At 50.3% G+C, this 21901-nt stretch overlaps 1 protein-coding gene across 1 annotated transcript in view; it reads right to left on the reverse strand.

Annotated features, from left to right (window-relative positions):
- The window catches only part of LOC117422559 (spectrin beta chain, non-erythrocytic 5-like), a 51783-nt gene extending 30145 nt beyond the window's left edge, over positions 1–21638 (reverse strand). Inside the window, exons 1-24 of the mRNA XM_058992020.1 lie at positions 21513–21638; positions 17595–17743; positions 16497–16664; positions 15990–16106; positions 14910–15067; positions 13577–13805; positions 11461–12095; positions 11022–11160; positions 10516–10733; positions 9903–10056; positions 9015–9215; positions 8172–8378; positions 7582–7756; positions 6368–6504; positions 5821–6036; positions 5389–5541; positions 4961–5091; positions 4505–4756; positions 3986–4273; positions 3546–3786; positions 2109–2248; positions 1781–1880; positions 1513–1683; positions 130–294 (exon numbers count right to left, since the gene is read on the reverse strand). Of these exons, the coding sequence (XP_058848003.1) occupies positions 130–294; positions 1513–1683; positions 1781–1880; positions 2109–2248; positions 3546–3786; positions 3986–4273; positions 4505–4756; positions 4961–5091; positions 5389–5541; positions 5821–6036; positions 6368–6504; positions 7582–7756; positions 8172–8378; positions 9015–9215; positions 9903–10056; positions 10516–10733; positions 11022–11160; positions 11461–12095; positions 13577–13805; positions 14910–15067; positions 15990–16106; positions 16497–16664; positions 17595–17705 (4506 nt within the window). The 5' untranslated portion in view covers positions 17706–17743; positions 21513–21638. The remainder of the gene's footprint in view (positions 1–129; positions 295–1512; positions 1684–1780; positions 1881–2108; positions 2249–3545; positions 3787–3985; positions 4274–4504; positions 4757–4960; positions 5092–5388; positions 5542–5820; positions 6037–6367; positions 6505–7581; positions 7757–8171; positions 8379–9014; positions 9216–9902; positions 10057–10515; positions 10734–11021; positions 11161–11460; positions 12096–13576; positions 13806–14909; positions 15068–15989; positions 16107–16496; positions 16665–17594; positions 17744–21512) is intronic.
- Positions 21639–21901: the final 263 nt, after the last annotated feature.

The raw sequence follows: 21901 nt of genomic DNA on the forward strand, positions 1-21901 counted from the left end.
CTATGGGGTTTCTTGCTAGTTATTTACAGTTAAAATGATTTACGAGTTGAAATGAACTCTCAGGTGTGTATTCTGATTATACATTGTGAGGACAGTCTGTCTGCTCATTGTGTCGGGCTGGTGCTTTACCTGCAGAAGCTCCATCAGCTGCTCCTGCTGCCCGGCCTGCCTCAGCTTGTCTCCGCGCTCCGTCATCTTCCCCTGCAGCTCCGCCCACCTGCTGCTCACATTGCCCATCTTCTCCTGGAGCGCGTGACGGGCACCGTGACCCTCCGCCAGCATCGCCGCACACGCCTAACACACAGAGTTAGAGAGACACAGGGATAGAGAGACACAGAGACACGGGGATAGAGAGGCACAGAGACACAGGGATAGAGAGGCAAAGAGACACAGGGATAGAGAGACACAGAGACACGGGGATAGAGAGGCACAGAGACACAGGGATAGAGAGGCAAAGAGACACAGGGATAGAGAGACACAGAGACACAGGGATAGAGAGGCAAAGAGACACAGGGATAGAGAGGCACAGAGACACAGGGATAGAGAAACACAGAGACACAGGGATAGAGAGGCACAGAGACACAGGGATAGAGAGGCACAGAGACACAGGGATAGAGAGGCACAGAGACACAGGGATAGAGAGACACAGAGACACAGGGATAGAGAGGCAAAGAGACACAGGGATAGAGAGACACAGAGACACAGGGATAGAGAGACACAGAGACACAGGGATAGAGAGACACAGAGACACAGGGATAGAGAGACACAGAGACACAGGGATAGAGAGACACAGAGACACAGGGATAGAGAGACACAGAGACACGGGGATAGAGAGACACAGGGATAGAGAGACACAGAGACACAGGGATAGAGAGGCAAAGAGACACAGGGATAGAGAGACACAGAGACACAGGGATAGAGAGACACAGAGACACAGGGATAGAGAGACACAGAGACACAGGGATAGAGAGACACAGAGACACGGGGATAGAGAGGCACAGAGACACAGGGATAGAGAGGCAAAGAGACACAGGGATAGAGAGACACAGAGACACAGGGATAGAGAGACACAGAGACACAGGGATAGAGAGACACAGAGACACAGGGATAGAGAGACACAGAGACACAGGGATAGAGAGACACAGAGACACAGGGATAGAGAGACACAGAGACACGGGGATAGAGAGACACAGGGATAGAGAGACACAGAGACACGGGGATAGAGAGACACAGAGACACAGGGATAGAGAGGCACAGAGACACAGGGATAGAGAGACACAGAGACACAGGGATAGAGAGACACAGAGACACACAGGTGGGTTATTCAAATACAGCACTATATAACAACAACATTTAATAAGATTTTATTTAAGGGAACACAAATTAAAGTATTTTGTTTTCATGCTTCTGAATTCAGTGTTCATGAAAGGAGAAGGACAATGGAACTGTTCCCTTACTCTGCTGTTTCATCCCCTCCCTCCTTCACCTGCTTCTCCCCTCCTGTCCCCTCACCTGTTTGAGTTCCTCCAGTCGCACTTGGTTAGCCTGCATCTCCTTCTCTGCTGCTTCGTGTCTCTTCAGTTTGAGCAGGACGTTGGTCGGGTCTCGGTACGATTCGTCCTCCGCGATCATGAACTTCTCATCCATCCACAGGAGCATCTCTGCGGCATCGCGGTTAAACTCCTGAGGGCCAAACACACCGCACACAACACAACAGCAGCTCAGTGCTCTGCACACAACAGCAGCTCAGTAGAAAGCAGGTGAAGGGGCAGTGCTGTACCTGATGTTTCAGTGACTCCTGCAGCTTCTTCCTCCTGGAGTCCCTGCTCTCTCCCAGCTGCTCTCTCCGGCGCTGCACTGCCTGCACCCTCTGCTGGATGCTGTGGGGAATGCACATGGCTGCTATTATTAAGGTATTCATTTCAGAGCACGTTTTTAAAGTGTGGATAGTAAGAATGTTGAATGTTTCTGTTATTATAAACGTTCAATAAATAAATAAATAAATAAATAAATAAATAAAGGAAAAGGAAATTATTTATTTGGGTTTTGAACCAATTTGGATCAGGTTTTTGGTCTTGATTTCGAAGGCTAAGTAACTGAGTGTTTACTTTTTAGCAGCAAAGTGCCGTTTCCCTGCCAGCTGGTCCCCCTTCTCCTGCAGACCCCTGATCCTGGGGTCCAGCACCTTCACTAGGCTCTCCAGCTCATCCTGTCTCTTCAGCAGGCTCTGCACACTGTCCACTGAGTCCTGAGGGGAGACAACACACTGCATTGGAATCCTCCGTCCACACGGCCGTCAACACAGCCATCCACTGTCAACACAGCCATCCACACAGCCATCAAAACAGCCATCCACACAGCAATCCACTGTCAACACAGCCATCCACACAGCAATCAACACAGCCATCCACTGTCAACACAGCAGTAAATACAGCCATCAACACAGCAATCCACTGTCAACACAGCCATCCACACAGCCATCCACACAGCCGTCAACACAGCAGTAAATACAGCCATCAACACAGCAATCCACACAGCCATCAACACAGCCATCAACACAGCAATCCACTGTCAACACAACAATCCACACAGCCATCCACACAGCAATCCACTGTCAACACAGCCATCCACACAGCAATCAACACAGCCATCCACTGTCAACACAGCAGTAAATACAGCCATCAACACAGCAATCCACTGTCAACACAGCCATCCACACAGCCATCCACACAGCCGTCAACACAGCAGTAAATACAGCCATCAACACAGCAATCCACTGTCAACACAACAATCCACATAGCCATCCACACAGCCATCAACACAGCAATCCACTGTCAACACAGCAGTAAATACAGCCATCAACACAGCAATCCACTGTCAACACAGCCATCCACACAGCAATCAACACAGCAATCCACTGTCAACACAGCCATCCACACAGCAATCCACTGTCAACACAGCAGTAAATACAGCCATCAACACAGCAATCCACACAGCCATCCACACAGCAATCCACTGTCAACACAGCAGTAAATACAGCCATCAACACAGCAATCCACTGTCAACACAGCCATCCACACAGCAATCAACACAGCAATCCACTGTCAACACAGCCATCCACACAGCCATCCACACAGCCATCCACACAGCCATCCGCTCAGGTGTCAATCAGAGCCATCAACCTACATCACCACCTACACTTACATAAAAAAAATTAAACTTGCACATTTATAACTTGTCTAGAGGTGCTTACCAAACCTGTGCAGCTTTACTGTGCTTTCAAAGTATCTTAAATATTAATATTAAATATTACATTTGTACTTCCCCTCCAATTGAGCTGGCCGATCATTCATGTGAAAATGTGCTGGTTTGTCTTAATTGGAGGGGAAAACCATGTGTGGAATATGGTCAGGCTGAACTAATATCCAGTTTAGCCTGGCCGCTTGTACACAGGAACAGTTCAGTGCAGCGGTTTGTCCCCTCCTTCAGCGGAGGGCTTTGCTGCTGAAAGCCTTGTTTTACAGCTCTGTGTCCTGCTCTCTCACCCCCAGGTCCTGCACTCGAAGCCTGGCCTCATGACTCGACAGCGCCGCCTCGATCCGGTCAGCCTCGCGGTTGAAGTGCTGCAACTCCACCCCCTCATTCAGGCGCTTGTCCCGATTGGCCCACAGCTGGTCCAGCTCTGCCCACTGGCGGTTCAGCTTGCTCAGAGTCTGTCTCACCTCAGAGGCACTGCCAGGAGAGCAGCTGGACAGGGAGTCCCCCAGCACCTCTGCTGACTGCAACCTGATCACAAAGCCATGGGCAGAGGCACACACACATAGGATTTAGACTCCATTCTGTACCATTGGAAAACTCCCTCCCGTTGATAAAGACTTGTAGTCTTTATCAACGGAGATCATAGTCGTCTTGCAGCAGACTGGCAGTGGACCTAAGGTCTGCTCTCCCCCATCTCTCCCCTCTCCCCCTCCTCCTCTTCCCTCACCTCTCCCGCTGTGCGTCCATCTCTTTCCGGAGGTCCTGGTTCTCTTGCAGCAGCCTCTCTGCGGAGGCCAGGTCAGAGCCGCTCTCCTGCCCCCCCAGCCTGTCCCGAGCCCCCTCCGCCCAGAGCTGCAAGTCCCGAGTCTCCTGGAGGAAGCGAGCCCTGTGCAGCCCCTCCTCCACTCCTCTCCTCCGCCCCTCTGCCTGCGCCTTCACTCGCTCCAGCAGGCGCTCCAGATCGCGCACCTCCGCCAGGATCGCAGCACTCTCCGCTGGGCTCGAGTCCTGCTTCCTGAGGGAAGAGAGGAAGTGGAGAGGGGTATCAAATCTACATGCATTGCTATTTTTTATGCATATATCAATCTTAAATATTGCTGTCGGTTGGCTGCATTAACGCTGGCAACGCTTGCACGTCTTGCACGTCATGCCAGTAAAGATGACTTGGATTTGAGAGAGGAGGGTTTTCAGTAGAGAAGCAGGGAGTGCCAGCAGTGAGCAGTGAGGGCAGTGGCGGTGCACCCACATCTTGGCTATGCCCTTCAGGTACTCGATCCTCCTCTCCAACGCCTGGATCTCTCTCTCGGCATGGCCCTGCCTGCGGCGTTCAGCCTCCAGAGCGGGTGAGGTGCTGCCCAGCTCGGTGCCCTCCAGCTGGGCCAGTTTCTCCTGCAGCAGGGTCCGGGCGTCCTGGCAGCTCTGCAGGAAGGACTTGACATCGGCCGTGCCCTGCAGCTCCCGCCCCTTCTCATCCTTGAGGTGCTGCAGCCGCTCCCACCTGCCGAGCCAGCAACACGGGGTTAACAACATGACACAGTGCGGCGAACACAAGCTTAAAACAGCACCGCAACATAATATAAAAACAACACAACACAACATAAAAAATGTGTGTGTGTGTGTCTCAATGTCTGTTTCAGGGTTAGTCTCAGTGTTTCCGTTTGTGTGTCTCAGCATCTCAGTGTGTGTGTGTGTGTCTCCTGACCTGTGGGTGACCTGCTCCTCTCTCGCCCGGATCTCGTCCTCCTTGCTGTGGCCGCTCTTCACTAGCTCCTCCCCCAGCCTGGTGATGTCATCCAGTCGGCTCCTCCCACCAGCCAGCTCCATCAGGAAGTTCTGGAAGACACAAAGAGTTAACAGCGTTTCCTCACCATGCAGAGCAGCGGGTGTGCAGGTTACCAGGATAGAGCCAGGTCTGCAGGTTCACATGAGGACTACTGTCTCAGAGCATGCTCAATAATGTTAATACCAAGCTGGAGAAGCGGGTCTCCAGAGAAATGCAAACATTGCATGTGAAATCTGTACGGACATATGACAACTTCCACTGCATCCCCTCCATCTGGGACTTCACCCCAGTGAGAGATAAGTATTGGTGTAAGAGCCTGCAGAGGGGTGTCCTTCCTTCCTCCTTACCTGGTACTTGACCTGCATGACCTCCACGTTCTCGGATTTGGGCTGGAAGGTGTTGAGCACGTTCTCCTTGTCCCCCATCCAGGACTCACACTCCCGACACATGCTGTAGAATCGGAAGAGCCGGATCGTCTCCTCCAGGGCTGTCCTCCGAGTCTGCGCCGGGGGAAAAGAGAGAGGGAGGGTGCAGGGTGAAAATGCAGAGCGGCCTTTCTCTGCTGCACAGAACGGGCAATGAACAAGAAACAATAACCCAGACATGCAGGCAGCCATGTCTACAGATCTATCAGATCTATACAGTGAAACCTCTCCATGAAGACCAGGCAAGGGACCAACAAAATGTGTCCTTAATACTGAAGGTCTTAACCATGGGGGCTTTGTACCAAGGTGGCCTGTTCACTGTGTATCTGTAGCCCATGGTCGCTGTGTCGTTACCTGGGCAAGTCTGAGCAGGGTGTTGAATTCGGAGTCCAGCTCGCTCTGGGTGCTGCGGATGGTGTCTGGGTCGAGGTGCGGGTCGGGTCCGGTCGCTGAGCTGAACTGGATCTCTGTGGTGCCGCGACGCATCGAGCGACTGCGCCTGGGCCGGCTCACCTTGGTCAGGGGGCTCCCCTTAACTCCGTTCTTCAGCATCGGGGAGTCCACCACCACCTGAGGAGAGCAATCAAACAGCTTACACAGTGAGACGATAAGACAAGCACGATCTAACAGAGAGAGACAAGCACGATCTAACAGAGAGAGACAAGCACGATCTAACACAGAGAGACAAGCACGATCTAACACAGAGAGACAAGCACGATCTAACACAGAGAGACAAGCACGATCTAACACAGAGACACTGCAACCAAGAATCAAAACACTGAGAGACAAGACACGCACAATCAAACAGGTTACGCAGTGAGACGATAAGACAAGAAGAGGTAACTTATGATCTTTTTCAAATGACTGAATCCTGATTCTTAATCCAACTGCCTGCTCTTACCTTGGCTTGGAGCTCAGCGAGGTGGGAGACTGGAACCAGTGCCACCTCTCCCTTACTGTTCTTCAGCCTCCACTTGTCACCGTCCCCCTGACTCAGCACCTCCATCACCTGACCCCTGGGGAACTCCAGCTTCCCATCTGGGAGGAAGCAGAAACACACAAGCACTGAGAGCTACTGCAGAGCGAGTTCATGAACAATGACACTGTGGAAACACACAAGCACCGAGAGCTACTGCAGAGCGAGTTCATGAACAATGACACTGTGGAAACACACAAGCACCACTGAGAGCTACTGCAGAACGAGTTCATGAACAATGACACTGCGGAAACACACAAGCACTGAGAGCTACTGCAGAGCGAGTTCATGAACAATGACACTGCGGAAACACACAAGCACCGAGAGCTACTGCAGAGCGAGTTCATGAACAATGACACTGCGGAAACACACAAGCACCGAGAGCTACTGCAGAGCGAGTTCATGAACAATGACACTGCGGAAACACACAAGCACCGAGAGCTACTGCAGAGCGAGTTCATGAACAATGACACTGCGGAAACACACAAGCACCGAGAGCTACTGCAGAGCGAGTTCATGAACAATGACACTGCGGAAACACACAAGCACCGAGAGCTACTGCAGAGCGAGTTCATGAACAATGACACTGCGGAAACACACAAGCACCGAGAGCTACTGCAGAGCGAGTTCATGAACAATGACACTCTGAAGGGGATGCAACCTTGCGATGAGGCTAGTTCCCATAAGAGGACCTAGGGGAGGGACGAGGGTGTGGTTTCAACACTCTTGGGAACTGTAACTGTAACCCTACGCTGGGTATTAGTCAGAAATGGGCAGGAACGAGTGTTCAAGCCCTTGAGACCAGCATCTCACTAACATACATCTGCCACTGCTGTAAACACCAAGGACAGGGCTCTAGAAGATGGGAATTTAGCCAAAAATGAAACATTTATTATGAAAGCTGTTTCACATTTAATGGAACTACAGAGGGTTCATTTGCAGAAATTAACTTTTTTATTTTTATTTTTTTATTGGTATCGAGTCCTACGTAGAGCCACAGAAAATATAATTTCACTGCTGGTCGTCCCTGCTCTCCAGCTGAACAGTGCCAGAGCTGATGGGGGCTGTGACAGGATCGTACCCTGGATTAACGCCTGGATTTTAGACACAATGATTGAAGTCGTGTGCATGGCAGTTACCTCTGAAGGTCAATCTCATCTTGACTTGTGCAGGCTGTGCGCTCCCCCCGGCCCCTGGTTCAAGCTTCCTCCCTCCGGCTGCTCTCCGGCTCAGCGGCCGTCCTCTCTCCTTCCCATCGCCCTCCTCCTCTGAGGAAGCACTGTCGGGCACCCTCAGCTTCTCCTGGGGCTCCTCCTGACAACCATCACAATAATAATGAATACGGCTACTACCGAGGGATAACAATAATCATAACAATAATAATAATAATAATAATAACTGTAATAATAATAATAATAACAATAATAATAATAATACATTATTATTGACGTAGTCATTGTTTTATAGTAACACTTTGGTATCCGTTATAACTGGTTATATATAATCTATAAACACGTATGATATTGATGCTATTAACCACTTTAGATTACATTCTAATAATAGATGATAGGGAAAAGAAAGAATTCAAACACGTTATTATTTGTAATCGTAATCTAGAACTGTTAATATCATCATTAAAGAGTTTCTAGATTGTATAAAAACACTTCTCTGAGATCCCTAAACTACAGTGTCCAAAATCCCAGCCAGCCCCAAGGAGGCAGATACTCACAGTGAGAGGGGCCTGCAGGGCGGCGCTCTTGGCCTGCTCCCCCAGCCGCTTCACCTCCGATGAGTAAGCTGCTATCTCCTTCTCCAGCCGCAGGTGGCGCTGCAGCAGGGCCTCTGCACTTGACTCGTCCTTCCCACAATCCTCACTGGTGAGCAGGGGCTGCCTCTCTCGAAGCCAGGAGTCCGCCTCGTTCACATCGACAAAATACTGGAGAGGAAACGCAGGACAGGACGCTAGATACAGGAGTCCCACAAGGCACAGTGCTTTCTATTGGTTCAGAAGCCAGGCTCCAAAGGCACAGTGCTTTCTATTGGTTCAGAAGCCAGGCTCCAAAGGCACAGTGCTTTTTATTGGTTCAGAAGCCAGGCTCCAAAGGTACAGTGCTTTCTATTGGTTCAGAAGCCAGGCTCCAAAGGCACAGTGCTTTCTATTGGTTCAGAAGCCAGGCTCCAAAGGCACAGTGCTTTCTATTGGTTCAGAAGCCAGGCTCCAAAGGCACAGTGCTTTCTATTGGTTCAGAAGCCAGGCTCCAAAGGCACAGTGCTTTCTATTGGTTCAGAAGCCAGGCTCCAAAGGCACAGTGCTTTCTATTGGTTCAGAAGCCAGGCTCCAAAGGCACAGTGCTTTTTATTGGTTCAGAAGCCAGGCTCCAAAGGCACAGTGGTTTCTATTGGTTCAGACACCAGGCTCCAAAGGCACAGTGGTTTCTATTGGTTCAGAAGCCAGACTCCAAAGGCACAGTGGTTTCTATTGGCTGTCTCTCTATTTCTATCAGGTGTTAAATGTCTTAAAACCGTGCAGTGATCAGGCAACAAAGGCACTCTGACATCACTTCCTGCCTACCTGTTTGATGAGCACTGCCGCCTGCAGTCGTGTCTTGCGATTGGCCACCTCGTCTGTCAGCTGCTGCCACTGCCTCTGCAGAGTCTCCGCCCACTTCCTGATCTCCCGCTCATTCGGGTGACCCTTCCTGCAGAGGTCGTGACCTCTCTTGACCACCCCGCTGCACAGGGGCTTATAGGAAAGCACCTCCGCTTCCAGAGCCTGCAACACACAGTGATATCTCTGTCAATGCGTCTCTGTCTGTCAATGTCTCTGTCAATGTCTCTCCCGTCACACCCTGTGCTTTGCTTCTGGATAACGTCCATGTGAAATAGTGTTTGTCACTCTCACTGCCACTGCCGTTACCCCTCCTACTCCCTCTCCCTCTCCCTCTCCACCATTCACTCTCACCTCCCTCCTTCCACCGTCCTTGTCACTCCCTCTCCCTCTCCCTCCCCATCATTCACTCTCACCTCCCTCCTTCCACCGTCCTTGTCACTCCCTCTCCCTCTCCCCCTCCCTGTCACTCACTCTCACCTCCCTCCTTCCACCGTCCTTGTCACTCCCTCTCCCTCTCCCTCTCCCTCTCCCTCTCCCCGTCACTCACTCTCACCTCCCTCCTTCCACCGCGTCCTTGTCACTCCCACACCCGCTCCTCTAACACCCAGTGCTGTGCTTGAGAATCACAACCTTGTGGAACAGAGACTACCCACCTAAATGCTGTGAGATCATCACGCTTTGTAAACGTGACTGTGAATGGATTGGCAGGCAATCCTGTAGTTTCATTGCATGTTGCTCTTGCATTACTAAGGTAGTGTGGATTGGCTATACAGTATGATGATGTAATGATCAAGTTGTCTGCACATAGTTCCATTTCCTCCCTGTCCCTCCTCTGGGGGAGCGGGTCACCTTGAGTTTCTGGGTGGTCAGCAGGATCTGGTTGAGGTCTCTCCCCAGGCTGGAGGTTCGAACAAGCTGCCACTTCTCGTAGACCCAGGACTCGACCTCCTCACAGTCCCTGAAGAACTCAAACACCTCGAGCTGCTGCAGCAGGGCCTGCCTCCTGAGAGAGAAGACAGCGGCCAGGTCAGCAGAACCTCGCTCAGCTGCACAGACTCACAGGCTTCAGGCTCCCTGTTTGAGGAATCAATGTCCGAGTCCTCTGCACTATATTCTGCATGGAGACCAGTTTGGAGCTGGAATCGGGTTTGGGGTTTCAATGGGAATCAAGTGGGTTCAGAAGCTTGGATTCCTCCCAACCCTGCTGAGTCTGGATCGTAAACTCTACTGCACATTTCATTCAAAACCATCAATTACAAAATGATCCATTCTCTGTGCATGTGAACACAGTAGTGAAGTTCTCTCTGTACTGAGTGTGATGATACATAATTGATGTTTGTATAAATCACCCAGCCCTTCTCCCCTAACCCCTATCACCCAGCCCTTCTCCCCTAGCCCTAACCCCTATCACCCAGCGCTTCTCTCCTAGCCCTTCGCCCCTCGCCCTTATGCCCTTGCTCACCTGCTCCTGCTTTGAGCCTCCAGGTTCTGGTACTGGGTGTTGAGGGCTCGCACCTGGGTCTGTACCTGCTGCTCAGCCTTGAGCCCCTCCACTCTCCGAGTCAGGCTCCGTAGCGCCTCCCCCTGAGAGGAGATCTGAGAGTCCAGCAGATCCTGCCTCTGCAGCAGGGCTTCAGTCTCCGGGAGGTGCTTCCCATAGTCTGGAGAGGAGGCCAAGGCCTGGGAGACAGACACAGAGAGAGGCGAGGGAGTGTCAAGGGAAAAGCAGAGAGAGGTGTGAGAGAGGGGGGAGTGGGAGAGGGGGAGAAGGGGAGGGAAAGAAAGGGAGAGAGACATGAGAAAGAGCATGAGAGAGAGAGAGAGGTGAGACAGAGGAGAGGAGAGGGAGCAAGAGATATGGAAGAGTGGCGAGAAAGGGGAATAGAGGAGGGAGAGAGAAAGAGGAGAGTGGAAGAGAAGGGAGGAAAGTGAGGAGAGCCAGAGATGTACAAAGCCAGTGGAACTCACCTGCAGCTCTTGCAGGTCCTGTGACACCCCCTCAATGTCCCTCAGCAGCCCCAGAGTCTGCACAACGCCCTGTAGGGTCTCTCGGTGTCTCTGCAGCTGCTGCAGCAACTCTCTCCATCGCTGAGCGATCGCCTCCTCTCTGCAACAACACCACAGGAAAGAAACTTAGATACACACACACAGAGCCCCCCCCCCACACACCTGTATACTCCTCCTCTCTCCCTCCCCCTCACCTCTGTGTGATCTGCCCCACCTGTGTACTCCTCCTCTCTCCCTCCCCCTCACCTCTGTGTGATCTGCCCCACCTGTATACTCCTCCTCTCTCCCTCCCCTCACCTCTGTGTGATCTGCCCCACCTGTATACTCCTCCTCTCTCCCTCCCCTCACCTCTGTGTGATCTGCCCCACCTGTATACTCCTCCTCTCTCCCTCCCCCTCACCTCTGTGTGATCTGCCCCTTGCTATGATAATCCTCCCTCTCGATCACGGCTGCCATGTCACGGAGAGCACGGAATCGCTGCTCCTGGGAGTGCAGGTCTGCAGTGAGGGCCTCCAGCCTGCAGGTGGCAGCCTGTGCTTCTTCCGGGCTCCGCAGGGCTCGATAGTCCTGCTTGGCTAGGAGCTTGCCGGTGTCCACCAGGTAGCCCTCGCGTAGTGCCGCCTTGCGCCTGAATTTCTGCGCCAGCTGCTCCAGCTGCTCCAGCCTCAGCAACTCCTCCTGCAGTGCCCTTTCCCGGCCGTGCTCTGCCCGCTCCAGCGCCCCCCACTGCCTCTCCACGTCCCCCAGTCCCCAGCCCTCGGGAGGCAGGTAGGCACGCTGGTTGTTGGCCCTCAGCCTGGTGCGGAGGTTGAAGAAGAGGGCCTCCAGGGCCCCGAGCTCCTGGTACTTGGGCGGCTTCTCCCGCGTGCGGTAGTCCTTGAAGAGGCTCACCAGCTGCTTCACGCCCTGCAGGGAGTTGGGGAAGCACCGGTCGTCGAGCTCCAGCACCTTGGCCTTGATCCAGGCCAGCAGGTCGGACACCATCTTCTCATACTGCTGCCTCAGGTCCTCGTGCTCCTTCAGCAGCCCCGCGATCTGGAGCGGCAGGGGAGGGGGAAGCAAGGGGGTCGTGAGCTGGTGCAGCAGAGAGCTCTCTCCACACAGCACTTTAAACTGGGTAGGTCTAAGATGGCCAGTCTTTTTGGCTAAAGAGCAGCACCCATTACCAGAGAGTCCTTTTAGAAATGTAGAAAAGCTGTTACAGTACAGAGGGGTGCATGGAGGGAGAGTTGGGAGCTCTACAGAAGGGTACAGGTTGAGAGAGAGCTGGGGGCTCTACAGAGGGGTGCAGGGAGGGAGAGCTGGGGGCTCTACAGAGGGGTACAGGGAGGGAGAGCTGGGAGCTCTACAGAGGGGTACAGGGAGGGAGAGCTGGGGGCTCTACAGAGGGGTACAGGGAGGGAGAGCTGGGGGCTCTACAGAGGGGTACAGGGAGGGAGAGCTGGGGGCTCTACAGAGGGGTGCAGGGAGGGAGAGCTGGGAGCTCTACAGAGGGGTACAGGTTGAGAGAGAGCTGGCAACTCTACAGAGGGGTACAGGTTGGGGGCTCACCTTGCCCGCAGTCGGGGGGGGTCTCTGTAGTTTCAGGGCCCCCCCCTTCATTAGCTGCCATCGTACCCACAGGTGACTGAAGCTTCCACTGGAGGTCATGATCCCCCAGTGAGAGGTGCCTGGGCCTCTGTGTCTGTCTGTCTGCGTGTCAACCAGCCTTCACCCTATGCTTCACATCTATCTGTCTTAATATAGTAAGTGGCATGTCTCCCCCTGCCTGCCTACCTACCTACCTACAGTGCATGTCATTAGTATGACTTGCTTAGTCACTCCCACTCTCCCTCTCCCTCTCCCTCTCCACCCAAGGCCTGCTAATCCAGTCTGTCCCCCTCCCCCTCTCTCTCTCTCTCTAACCCTCCTGCTCACTTCCAGACACCGGTCTCTAGTGCTGACCAGATAGTCTCAGCAGTCAACCAGCAGAACAGGTCTTGGACTATAAATATCTGAGCTGAGCTCTCCTCTCCTCTCCTCTCCTCGTCTCAGTGTATGTTTGAATCAGGACCACAGCCTGCCCCCTGAGCTGATTAGCCTCTCAGCTTTGTGTGAAATCATCTAATCCCCGAGGATGTGGGAATTAAGCAAGCGCAGCGAAGCCTCCAGAACAGCAGAGGGCCATATCAAAGTTGATTGTGGTACATCGTGGTAAAAGCATAGTAAAAGTGATGTAAAGCACAGTAAAAGCACCATCACAGCAAAAAACAGATATGCAGAGATACAAAAAAGAAACTACTCAAAATACAAATGAATTTGCTAAGGCAGTGATAATGTTGCTAAAGCTAGGAAAGGCATGTGAGTGCATTTTAAAACTGTGGTGAGAACTCTTTTAAAAGGTGGCAGTGATAAAGTTACTTGAGCACACAGACAAGAAATGAGATTTGAAAGCCGTGGTTAGCTGTGGTTAGCCCTGATAAGCCCCAGCTATCGCTAGTTATCCCTGGATAGCCCTGCGCTTTCAGCTCCCTGACCTTGGAGATCCTTTTCTGCACAGTCTGGCCCTGCTTCAGCTTGCTGAAGTAGTGGTAGTAGAGAGACACGTAGGTCATGATGGACTTCTCGTCGGGGTGGGGCACGGCCACGTCCTCGGGGTCCAGCAGGCACGAGATGCCCAGCACGCTCTCTGCCACCCTGAACGCGGTGCGCAGGTTCACCAGGGGCTGGTCCGGCTGCAGGGAGCCGTAATCAAGCAGGTCGGGCCTGGGGAGCAAGCAGGCACAGTGGTGGAACGGAGGGGAGCAGCGAGACATGTCCCCCTCACTTGTTCAGTAAAAGAGGTTTAGTTTGAGAATAATCTGTCCCCCTCCGCACACTTCTGAAATGATCATTTCAGAATATCACAACGTGTTCCCCTGTATAACGCAACCTCATGTAAACTGCCCCTGTGTACTATATAGAAAGCTTCTATCTGAACACACTGCTCTGCTTGCATTGTAACAGCTTGCATTCAGGATTGTGCATCATAAAACAATTCCTCATCTCAACTTGGGTTCATGTTTATTTTAGTGAAGGTCAATATGTGAGATGGATCATACTCGTTTCACTGAGGAAAACTTGCTGGCCAAAACACACAGTATATAGTGTATAGTGCAGTCCCATCACACAGTATATAGTGTATAGTGCAGTCCCATCACACAGTATATAGTGTATAGTGCAGTCCCATCACACAGTATATAGTGTATAGTGCAGTCCCATCACACAGTATATTGTGTATAGTGCAGTCCCATCACACAGTATATTGTGTATAGTGCAGTCCCATCACACAGTATATAGTGTATAGTGCAGTCCCATCACACAGTATATAGTGTATAGTGCAGTCCCATCACACAGTATATTGTGTATAGTGCAGTCCCATCACACAGTATATAGTGTATAGTGCAGTCCCATCACACAGTATATAGTGTATAGTGCAGTCCCATCACACAGTATATTGTGTATAGTGCAGTCCCATCACACAGTATATAGTGTATAGTGCAGTCCCATCACACAGTATATAGTGTATAGTGCAGTCCCATCACACAGTATATTGTGTATAGTGCAGTCCCATCACACAGTATATAGTGTATAGTGCAGTCCCATCACACAGTATATAGTGTATAGTGCAGTCCCACCACACAGTATACTGTGTATAGTGCAGTCCCATCACACAGTATATTGTGTATAGTGCAGTCCCATCACACAGTATATAGTGTATAGTGCAGTCCCATCACACAGTATATTGTGTATAGTGCAGTCCCATCACACAGTATATTGTGTGCACCTATGCGTGTGATTTTACAGAATGTGCTGAAATAGGGTCCTCACCGGTGGGCGTGTATCAGAGCGTTGAAGGCAAGGCCGTCTCTCCAGCTGCCTGAGAAGTCCTGCACGCAGACGTTGTTGTAGCCGGCTGTCCTGCGCTGGCACCAGATCAGCAGGGCCTCCTTCGCAGAGCGGCGAGCGGCACTGACACCAAACTCCTCCTGGAGGGACACGCAAATACAGGATCAGCACACAAACACGCTATCAACATGCAATCAACACAGGATCACCACACAAACACAGGATCACCACACAAACATGCTATCAACACGCAATCAACACAGGATCCCCACACAAACAACACAGGATCACCACACAAACACGCTATCAACACGCAATCAACACAGGATCCCCACACAAACAACACAGGATCACCACACAAACACGCAATCAACACAGGATCACCACACAAACACGCAATCAACACAGGATCACCACACAAACAACACAGGATCACCACACAAACATGCAATCAACACGCAATCAACACAGGATCACCACACAAACACGCAATCAACACAGGATCACCACACAAACATGCAATCAACATGCAATCAACACAGGCTCACCACACAAACACGCAATCAACACAGGATCACCACACAAACACGTAATCAACACGCAATCAACACGCAGTCAACACACAACCACCTTCAAGGTCCGTCTGCCAGCCACTCGCTTTGTTCCTCCTCCTTTTCTCTCTTCCTTTCTTCAAGCCACTTTTATCTGTCTTTTTCTCCTTTGTTATATTTGTATCTTTGTTTCTTTCTCCCCCTTTGTATATCTCTTTCTTTCTTTCACTTCGTCTTCCGTTTTCTTATTACTTATCATTCTTACCTTTCCCAGGAATGGTAACACGAGTCCCTCTGTCAGTCACAGCAGTTTGGTCCATGCCAGGTGTTATTGCAAGTTTAACTAATGGAAATGTATGTGCAGCAATGGTACAGTAAAATGAAGCTCACAGTAAAACCTGGAATGGCTCAACCTGTTCTGCAATGGGAGTCCTATTTCTATCCTTGACTCCTTTCTGCGTCCGTATGCTTCCCTACACTTTTGCCATGGGATTTAAACCGCCCGCAGTACCTCGTCCAGCGTGATGGACGAGATCTGGAAGCGCAGAATGATGATCCAGATGAGACCCAGGATCAGAGTGCGGTCGCCATCGACAACGTTCTCCGGGCCAATCAGATCCACTCTTATCTGCGGAGAGGCGTGACCACAACATCACCCGTTACAGAGGAATAAAACAATGTGACGGTATGAAGCGATGTGACGGTATGAAGCGAGCAACCAACACTGGGAATACATTTCAATTAGGACACCACAAACCTGTTCACTCATCAAATAACAAACTAACAGAGAGAACCCGGGCCAATTCAAAGACCTGGACCATGGTCACATTCTCCGCCTGACCTGGCTCTGGACTTCCTTTGGTCCTGGTTCTTTTTTCCAGGCAGCGGTGGCTGGTTTGAAGTGCAGTGTGTGTCTACTGGGTCTTGTGTACAGTATAGTGAACGCTGTGTGCTGCTCAGTGCATCGTGTAAGGTGTACAGTGTATTGTGCATTGTGTGTTCCTGTGTATTGCAGTACCTTGGTCTTGAGGAAGCGGATGGCAATGCTGTTGTTCTCCAGGTAGTGCACTCTCATGCTCTTCTTGCTCGGAGAGGCCAGCTTCTCTCCAGAGATGAGCTCCAGCAGCCTGATCAGATAGACACCGCTCTTCAGCTCTGTGTACATATCCCTGATCACTATATCAACCTGGGAAAGAGAGAGGGAGGGAGGGATTGATCACTATATCAACCTGGGAAAAAGAGAGGGAGGGAGGGACTGATCACTATATCAACCTGGGAAAAAGAGAGGGAGGGGAGGGAGGGACTGATCACTATATCAACCTGGGAAAGAGAGAGGGAGGGGAGGGAGGGACTGATCACTATATCAACCTGGGAAAGAGAGAGGGGGAGGGGAGGAGAGGGGAGCTGATCATTGTGTTAAACAGAGAGGAAGAGAGGGAGAGGGAGAGCTGTACACATCCCTGATCACTATATCAAACACAGAGATAGAGAGGGAGGGAGGAGCTGAATGTACATCATTTTTCCGCATGAAGAGATTTTAAAGCCTTTGCTAATAATGTTCTCACAAATGGGTTTTGGCTGAACAATAAACCAAGATGTTTGTCAGTGTCTGTTATGCAGTAGTTTCTTACAGTTGTGTCATGCTGTGTGCTGCTCAGTGCATCATGTACAGTGTATGGAGAGTTTTGAGATTATGGAGTGATAGCAGAGGGACTCTGAGCGCTCCAGATTTGCTGTTTTAAATCTCTCTTTCAAACCCATCAGCGATATTCTACCTGCCTGTCGTCGTGATCGCTGATAACGTCACCTCCACAGGAGGGTATATTTTTATTGCCGGTGGCACGTGATAATCCCAAAGTACGGTAATGCAAAATGAGGAAATGAGCACGGGCGGGGGCACATTCTCAAACTTCCCGTGTGAGAAACTGCAGCACAAACATTCCACTGCAATTCCAGTGCTGTTTATGAGGTTGGCAGTCATTCTAAATTGCTCTTATCACAGTTGGTATTTACAGTGTTACAGCGAGTGGCTTTGACCAGACCGGTGCTGGCTCTTGTCCCTGTACAGAGCCTTGGAGTGATCGAGCCTGTGCTGCTACGCAGTGCTGCTGCTCACCTTGTTCTTGTAGAAGACGTTGTTGATCCACTTTGTGAAAGTCTTTTTCTGGACGGTCATGCGCTGCTCCTGCAGCTCCCGGATCCGCTCGTTCCCAAATTCACCCTCCATCTTGAGCAGGAGGGGGCGCTGTCCTGAGAGGAGGCAGCCTGTGAGGAGGGTGTCTGTGAGCCTTCATAGAACACAGCACTGAGACACACAGACACTGAGACACACACACACACTGAGTCACACTGACACACACACACACAAACTGAAACACACAGGCACACACTGACACACACAAACAAACTGAAACACACTGAGACACACTGACACACACACAGACACTGAGACACACATACACTGAGACAAACACACTGACACACACAAACAAACACACTGACACACACTGACACACACAAACTGAAACACACTGAGACACACACACTGAGACACACATACACAAACTGAAACACACTGACACAAATTCAGACATGCATGCACGCTCACACACACGGTACAAACAAGTATATGTTAAACTTTAACCATTTCTCCTTTAAAGAGGAGTTAAGAAACGAAACACACTGATGATCCCTACCCCTGTTCCAGTGAACAGATACCCACGCAGTGCGGTACAGAACACCGGCACCCGTTTCTCCAAATGCTTCTCAACTAAAAGCGTTGCGTTTGTGCAGCGGAGCGGTGTCGTGTGGTTTCATGTAATTGTGATCGCGAGTCCCCAGTTTCACAGCAAACAAAACAACACTGGCAGCCGGGACAGTGGGAGGAATCCCAGTTCACTCCAGGTTCCCTGGCCTGTTGGGACACTGGTGTCATTGTGAGGGAGAGACAGGGAGGAGCAGGGAGCGCCCAGGAATGTGACCTTCTCTTCCCACCATCACTCTTCCATGGGAGGCTGGCTTGGGGACAATGACATGGAGAAATACTGACAGCAGTGCCAATCCCTCCATCCTCAAGACTTTATCAGGGGTTAAGGGGCTGAGGCTGACAAAGGAGTTCCATGTGGAGAGTGAAATAGATGCCACCCACTCCCTGCTTACTCTCCAATCGCTAACCAGCGAGCTACTGCCCCGATTGACTGACATGCTTTGCAGCCAGTAACATACTTTGACCCCAAATAGAGGGGAAATGACCAAGGAAGTGTAACAGCAACGGACTACCTGAAACTAAGGCAAGCAAACTGAGAGTTGCCATTAACCCAGGTGTCGTGTTTTTAAAACGCTGTAACACGCGAGAAGGACACAGGAAACGGAAGTGTCCGACAGGGAAGACTTACAGAATTATTTGAAGTGGCTCTGCAGCTCTCACATTCCACCCCATTCACTCCAAAGATATTTATAGACAAGAACGATGACATCTCAAAAGTGACACTGTGCTAGCTGCCTCTACAGGCATTCTATTTGTTAATCAGTTCCCATGAGGGTTTATCAGTAAACTGCAGTGTTTAAATCACCCAAAGGAATTTACAGGGTGCATTTACAGACTGAAGCAGTATCTGTCTCTGAGATTAAAAACATTCCTGGTGCATTTCAAATGCTCGTCCTCTAGAACTTGCTTCTTCATCAAAATTCACTTGAACCTTTTATTGCACAGAAAAAATAAATAAATACACAAACAAGGTTGGAATTTGGTCTGTAGAGAATTGTAAAATATTACTGCTTATCTTTGTTCTTCACCCATCATCCCAGAACACACAGACATGAACAACTGAAACGCTGCCTCATCCCTGCAACCCGCTTAGAAACCAGGAGGACTGAAGCCTAACGGGTGAGCTCATGATGTCAAGAACATCTCTCCTCACCTGCCGAACAGCTGTTACCATACTGCTCATCCCCAGACTTGTGGGGCGCTGCTGTGCAATCATGAGGGGCCCTGTCCCCAGCCAGATTCCTTCCCTAATCCCTGCTCCCTGTGGGTCCCGAGCCACGATCGACAACTCTGTGCAAACAGGATTCGAACCAGCATGCTCCTGGCTGCATGACTCACCCTGCTTCCCAGCAGAGCCACACCAAACTGATTTCCATCCAACGATTTCCCCTGGGGTCCCCATTTAATAAATGTGGGGTCTGATGCACACATTGGTTATGTATTGGTTATCTGTCAGTCACGCTTGATTTTGCACCAGTGTTTCTTCAACAAGTTTATCACACACTCCTCAGAGTTTCTGATCCATTCTGCAACATTCAGTGACAGCACCTGTGCAAACCCTTCTGCCACATCTTTGTATAATAATAATAATAATAATAATAATAATAATAATAATAATAATAACAACTGGTTCACTGTTTACAGGAATTGATTTCTATGCTGGTGCAAAAATTACTAACCTGAAAGACGACCCCACTGACAGCACAGGACACTCTAGCAAACACGCTGTCTCTCTCGAAGAGAAAGCACCCCTCTACTGAGGCATGAACACCACTTCATACGATGCGACTGGTGGTCTCCCATAAAGGTACTGTCCAGGGCTGACCCTGCTGCTGCTTATCTTCCTGACATCTGACCACTTTACAGTCAGCATCTAAAGGCCAATGATCTGAAACTTGGGTGGTAAAACTGGTAATAAACGTATTGAACTTTCACAGCAGTTTACACCGACTCATGTGTGGAGTACCTGCAGTTTATGTGTCATTTAAATGAGCCTGATCTCGTATAACTGGGTTCGGTCAGCACTGCGACGGGAGACCTTTGAGAAACAGTCTGTGTTTCCGTGTGTGCAGTGGGGGGGGGGGCTGCTCCAGAGACAGGGGGCTCTGTGCTTGTGTGTGCAGTGGAGGGGGGCTGCTCCAGAGACAGGGGGCTCTGTGCTTGTGTGTGCAGTGGAGGGGGGCTGCTCCAGAGACAGGAGGCTCTGTGCTTGCGTGTGCATTGGGGGGGCTGCTCCAGAGACAGGGGGCTCTGTGCTTGTGTGTGCAGTGGGGGGGCTGCTCCAGAGACAGGGGGCTCTGTGCTTGTGTGTGCAGTGGGGGGGCTGCTCCAGCATGGAGACAGGGGGCTCTGTGCTTGTGGTGGCTGTGCTTCAGATCACAAGTCAAACCCGGATCCTGGGTCCTGTGCTGTGGATACTAAATATCCCAGGGCTAGGGGGTCTGCAGATATTCACATTTCTTCACATTACTTCCCCTTAAAATGTTTTAAGTTGGAAAGTTAATTGAAACTCAAAAGAAACCGGTTTTAAAAATGCAATGTAAAGTGTTGTCAGAGAAATCAAGAGAACTGACTTTTATATGAAATTAATGAAACAAAAGGCAAGACAAACAGCAGATACGAGAGGAGTGGCTTTAACAGCTTCGGCTCTGACAAGCCATTAGATTGGTAGAATATTTGTTTAATTCAATGCTGTCTCTATCATGGATTGGTATTTAATAATGCGCAGATTGGGAGTGAGGGGGAAAGCATCTTTCTTTCTCTAACACTTAACAGAGTTCTTTGTGTTTTATCAATGAAGTTGAAAAATGCCAAGCGCTCACCAAACACAATCATGCTTTGAATTTTCTAGCAAACAATGTTTGTAAAGCAATCATGCTTTCATGTCGTCTCTTTCTTATTCAGCTCTTTGTTTTGCAGTGAAACAGTTACAATATAGAGCTGTATAAACTGTATGTGAAGGTTTTTTTGGGGTGCTAAAGGCCGAAGATATAAATAAACAGTAGAACAATGTTTTAATGAATACTGCTGACACAACATGTGAGGGAACTGCGTGGAGGACCCCAGTATCTGCACAGCCTACCCCGCACACTCTCTCCTGGCCTGGCTTCCCCCACACTGCCACAATCCATTGGAAAAGCCTTTAGAATTTCACAACGTTCTGTACGCCAACGCCCTTACACTTCACAGCGCAAACATCTTCAAAAGCAGCATCAAAACAAAGATGATCGAAACCCTACTGGCAGAGAGTCTGGAATCCAGTCTTACCTGGGTTCAACGCGCCGTCTTCCTGGACAGTACAATTCAGCACTATATTAGCATCAACATGCAAAAGAAAAAGATATACAAGAAAACACAGAGGAGTTAAGAAGGTGTGTTCCAGAGTCCAATAGAGACCAAGCAGAACTGAGAAGAGGGGGGGGGGGGAGAGAGATAGAACGACCTTTGAAAAGCATTTACAACCACCCCCCCCCCCCCCCCACTCCCTCCCTCACCTGACATCGCTCACGACACACAGCCTCTGGGTAAAGGTTACAGGAAGCAACTGCTGCTGCTGCTGAAGGAGTTTGAGCAACTTTTAAAACTCAGTCGATAGCAGTGCTGAATGAGCAATGATAGCAGTGAGGAGTTAAAAATGAACACAGAAAAAAATGCAA

This window comes from Acipenser ruthenus, chromosome 18 (genome assembly GCF_902713425.1).
Source record: "Acipenser ruthenus chromosome 18, fAciRut3.2 maternal haplotype, whole genome shotgun sequence".
Classification (NCBI taxonomy): domain Eukaryota; kingdom Metazoa; phylum Chordata; class Actinopteri; order Acipenseriformes; family Acipenseridae; genus Acipenser; species Acipenser ruthenus.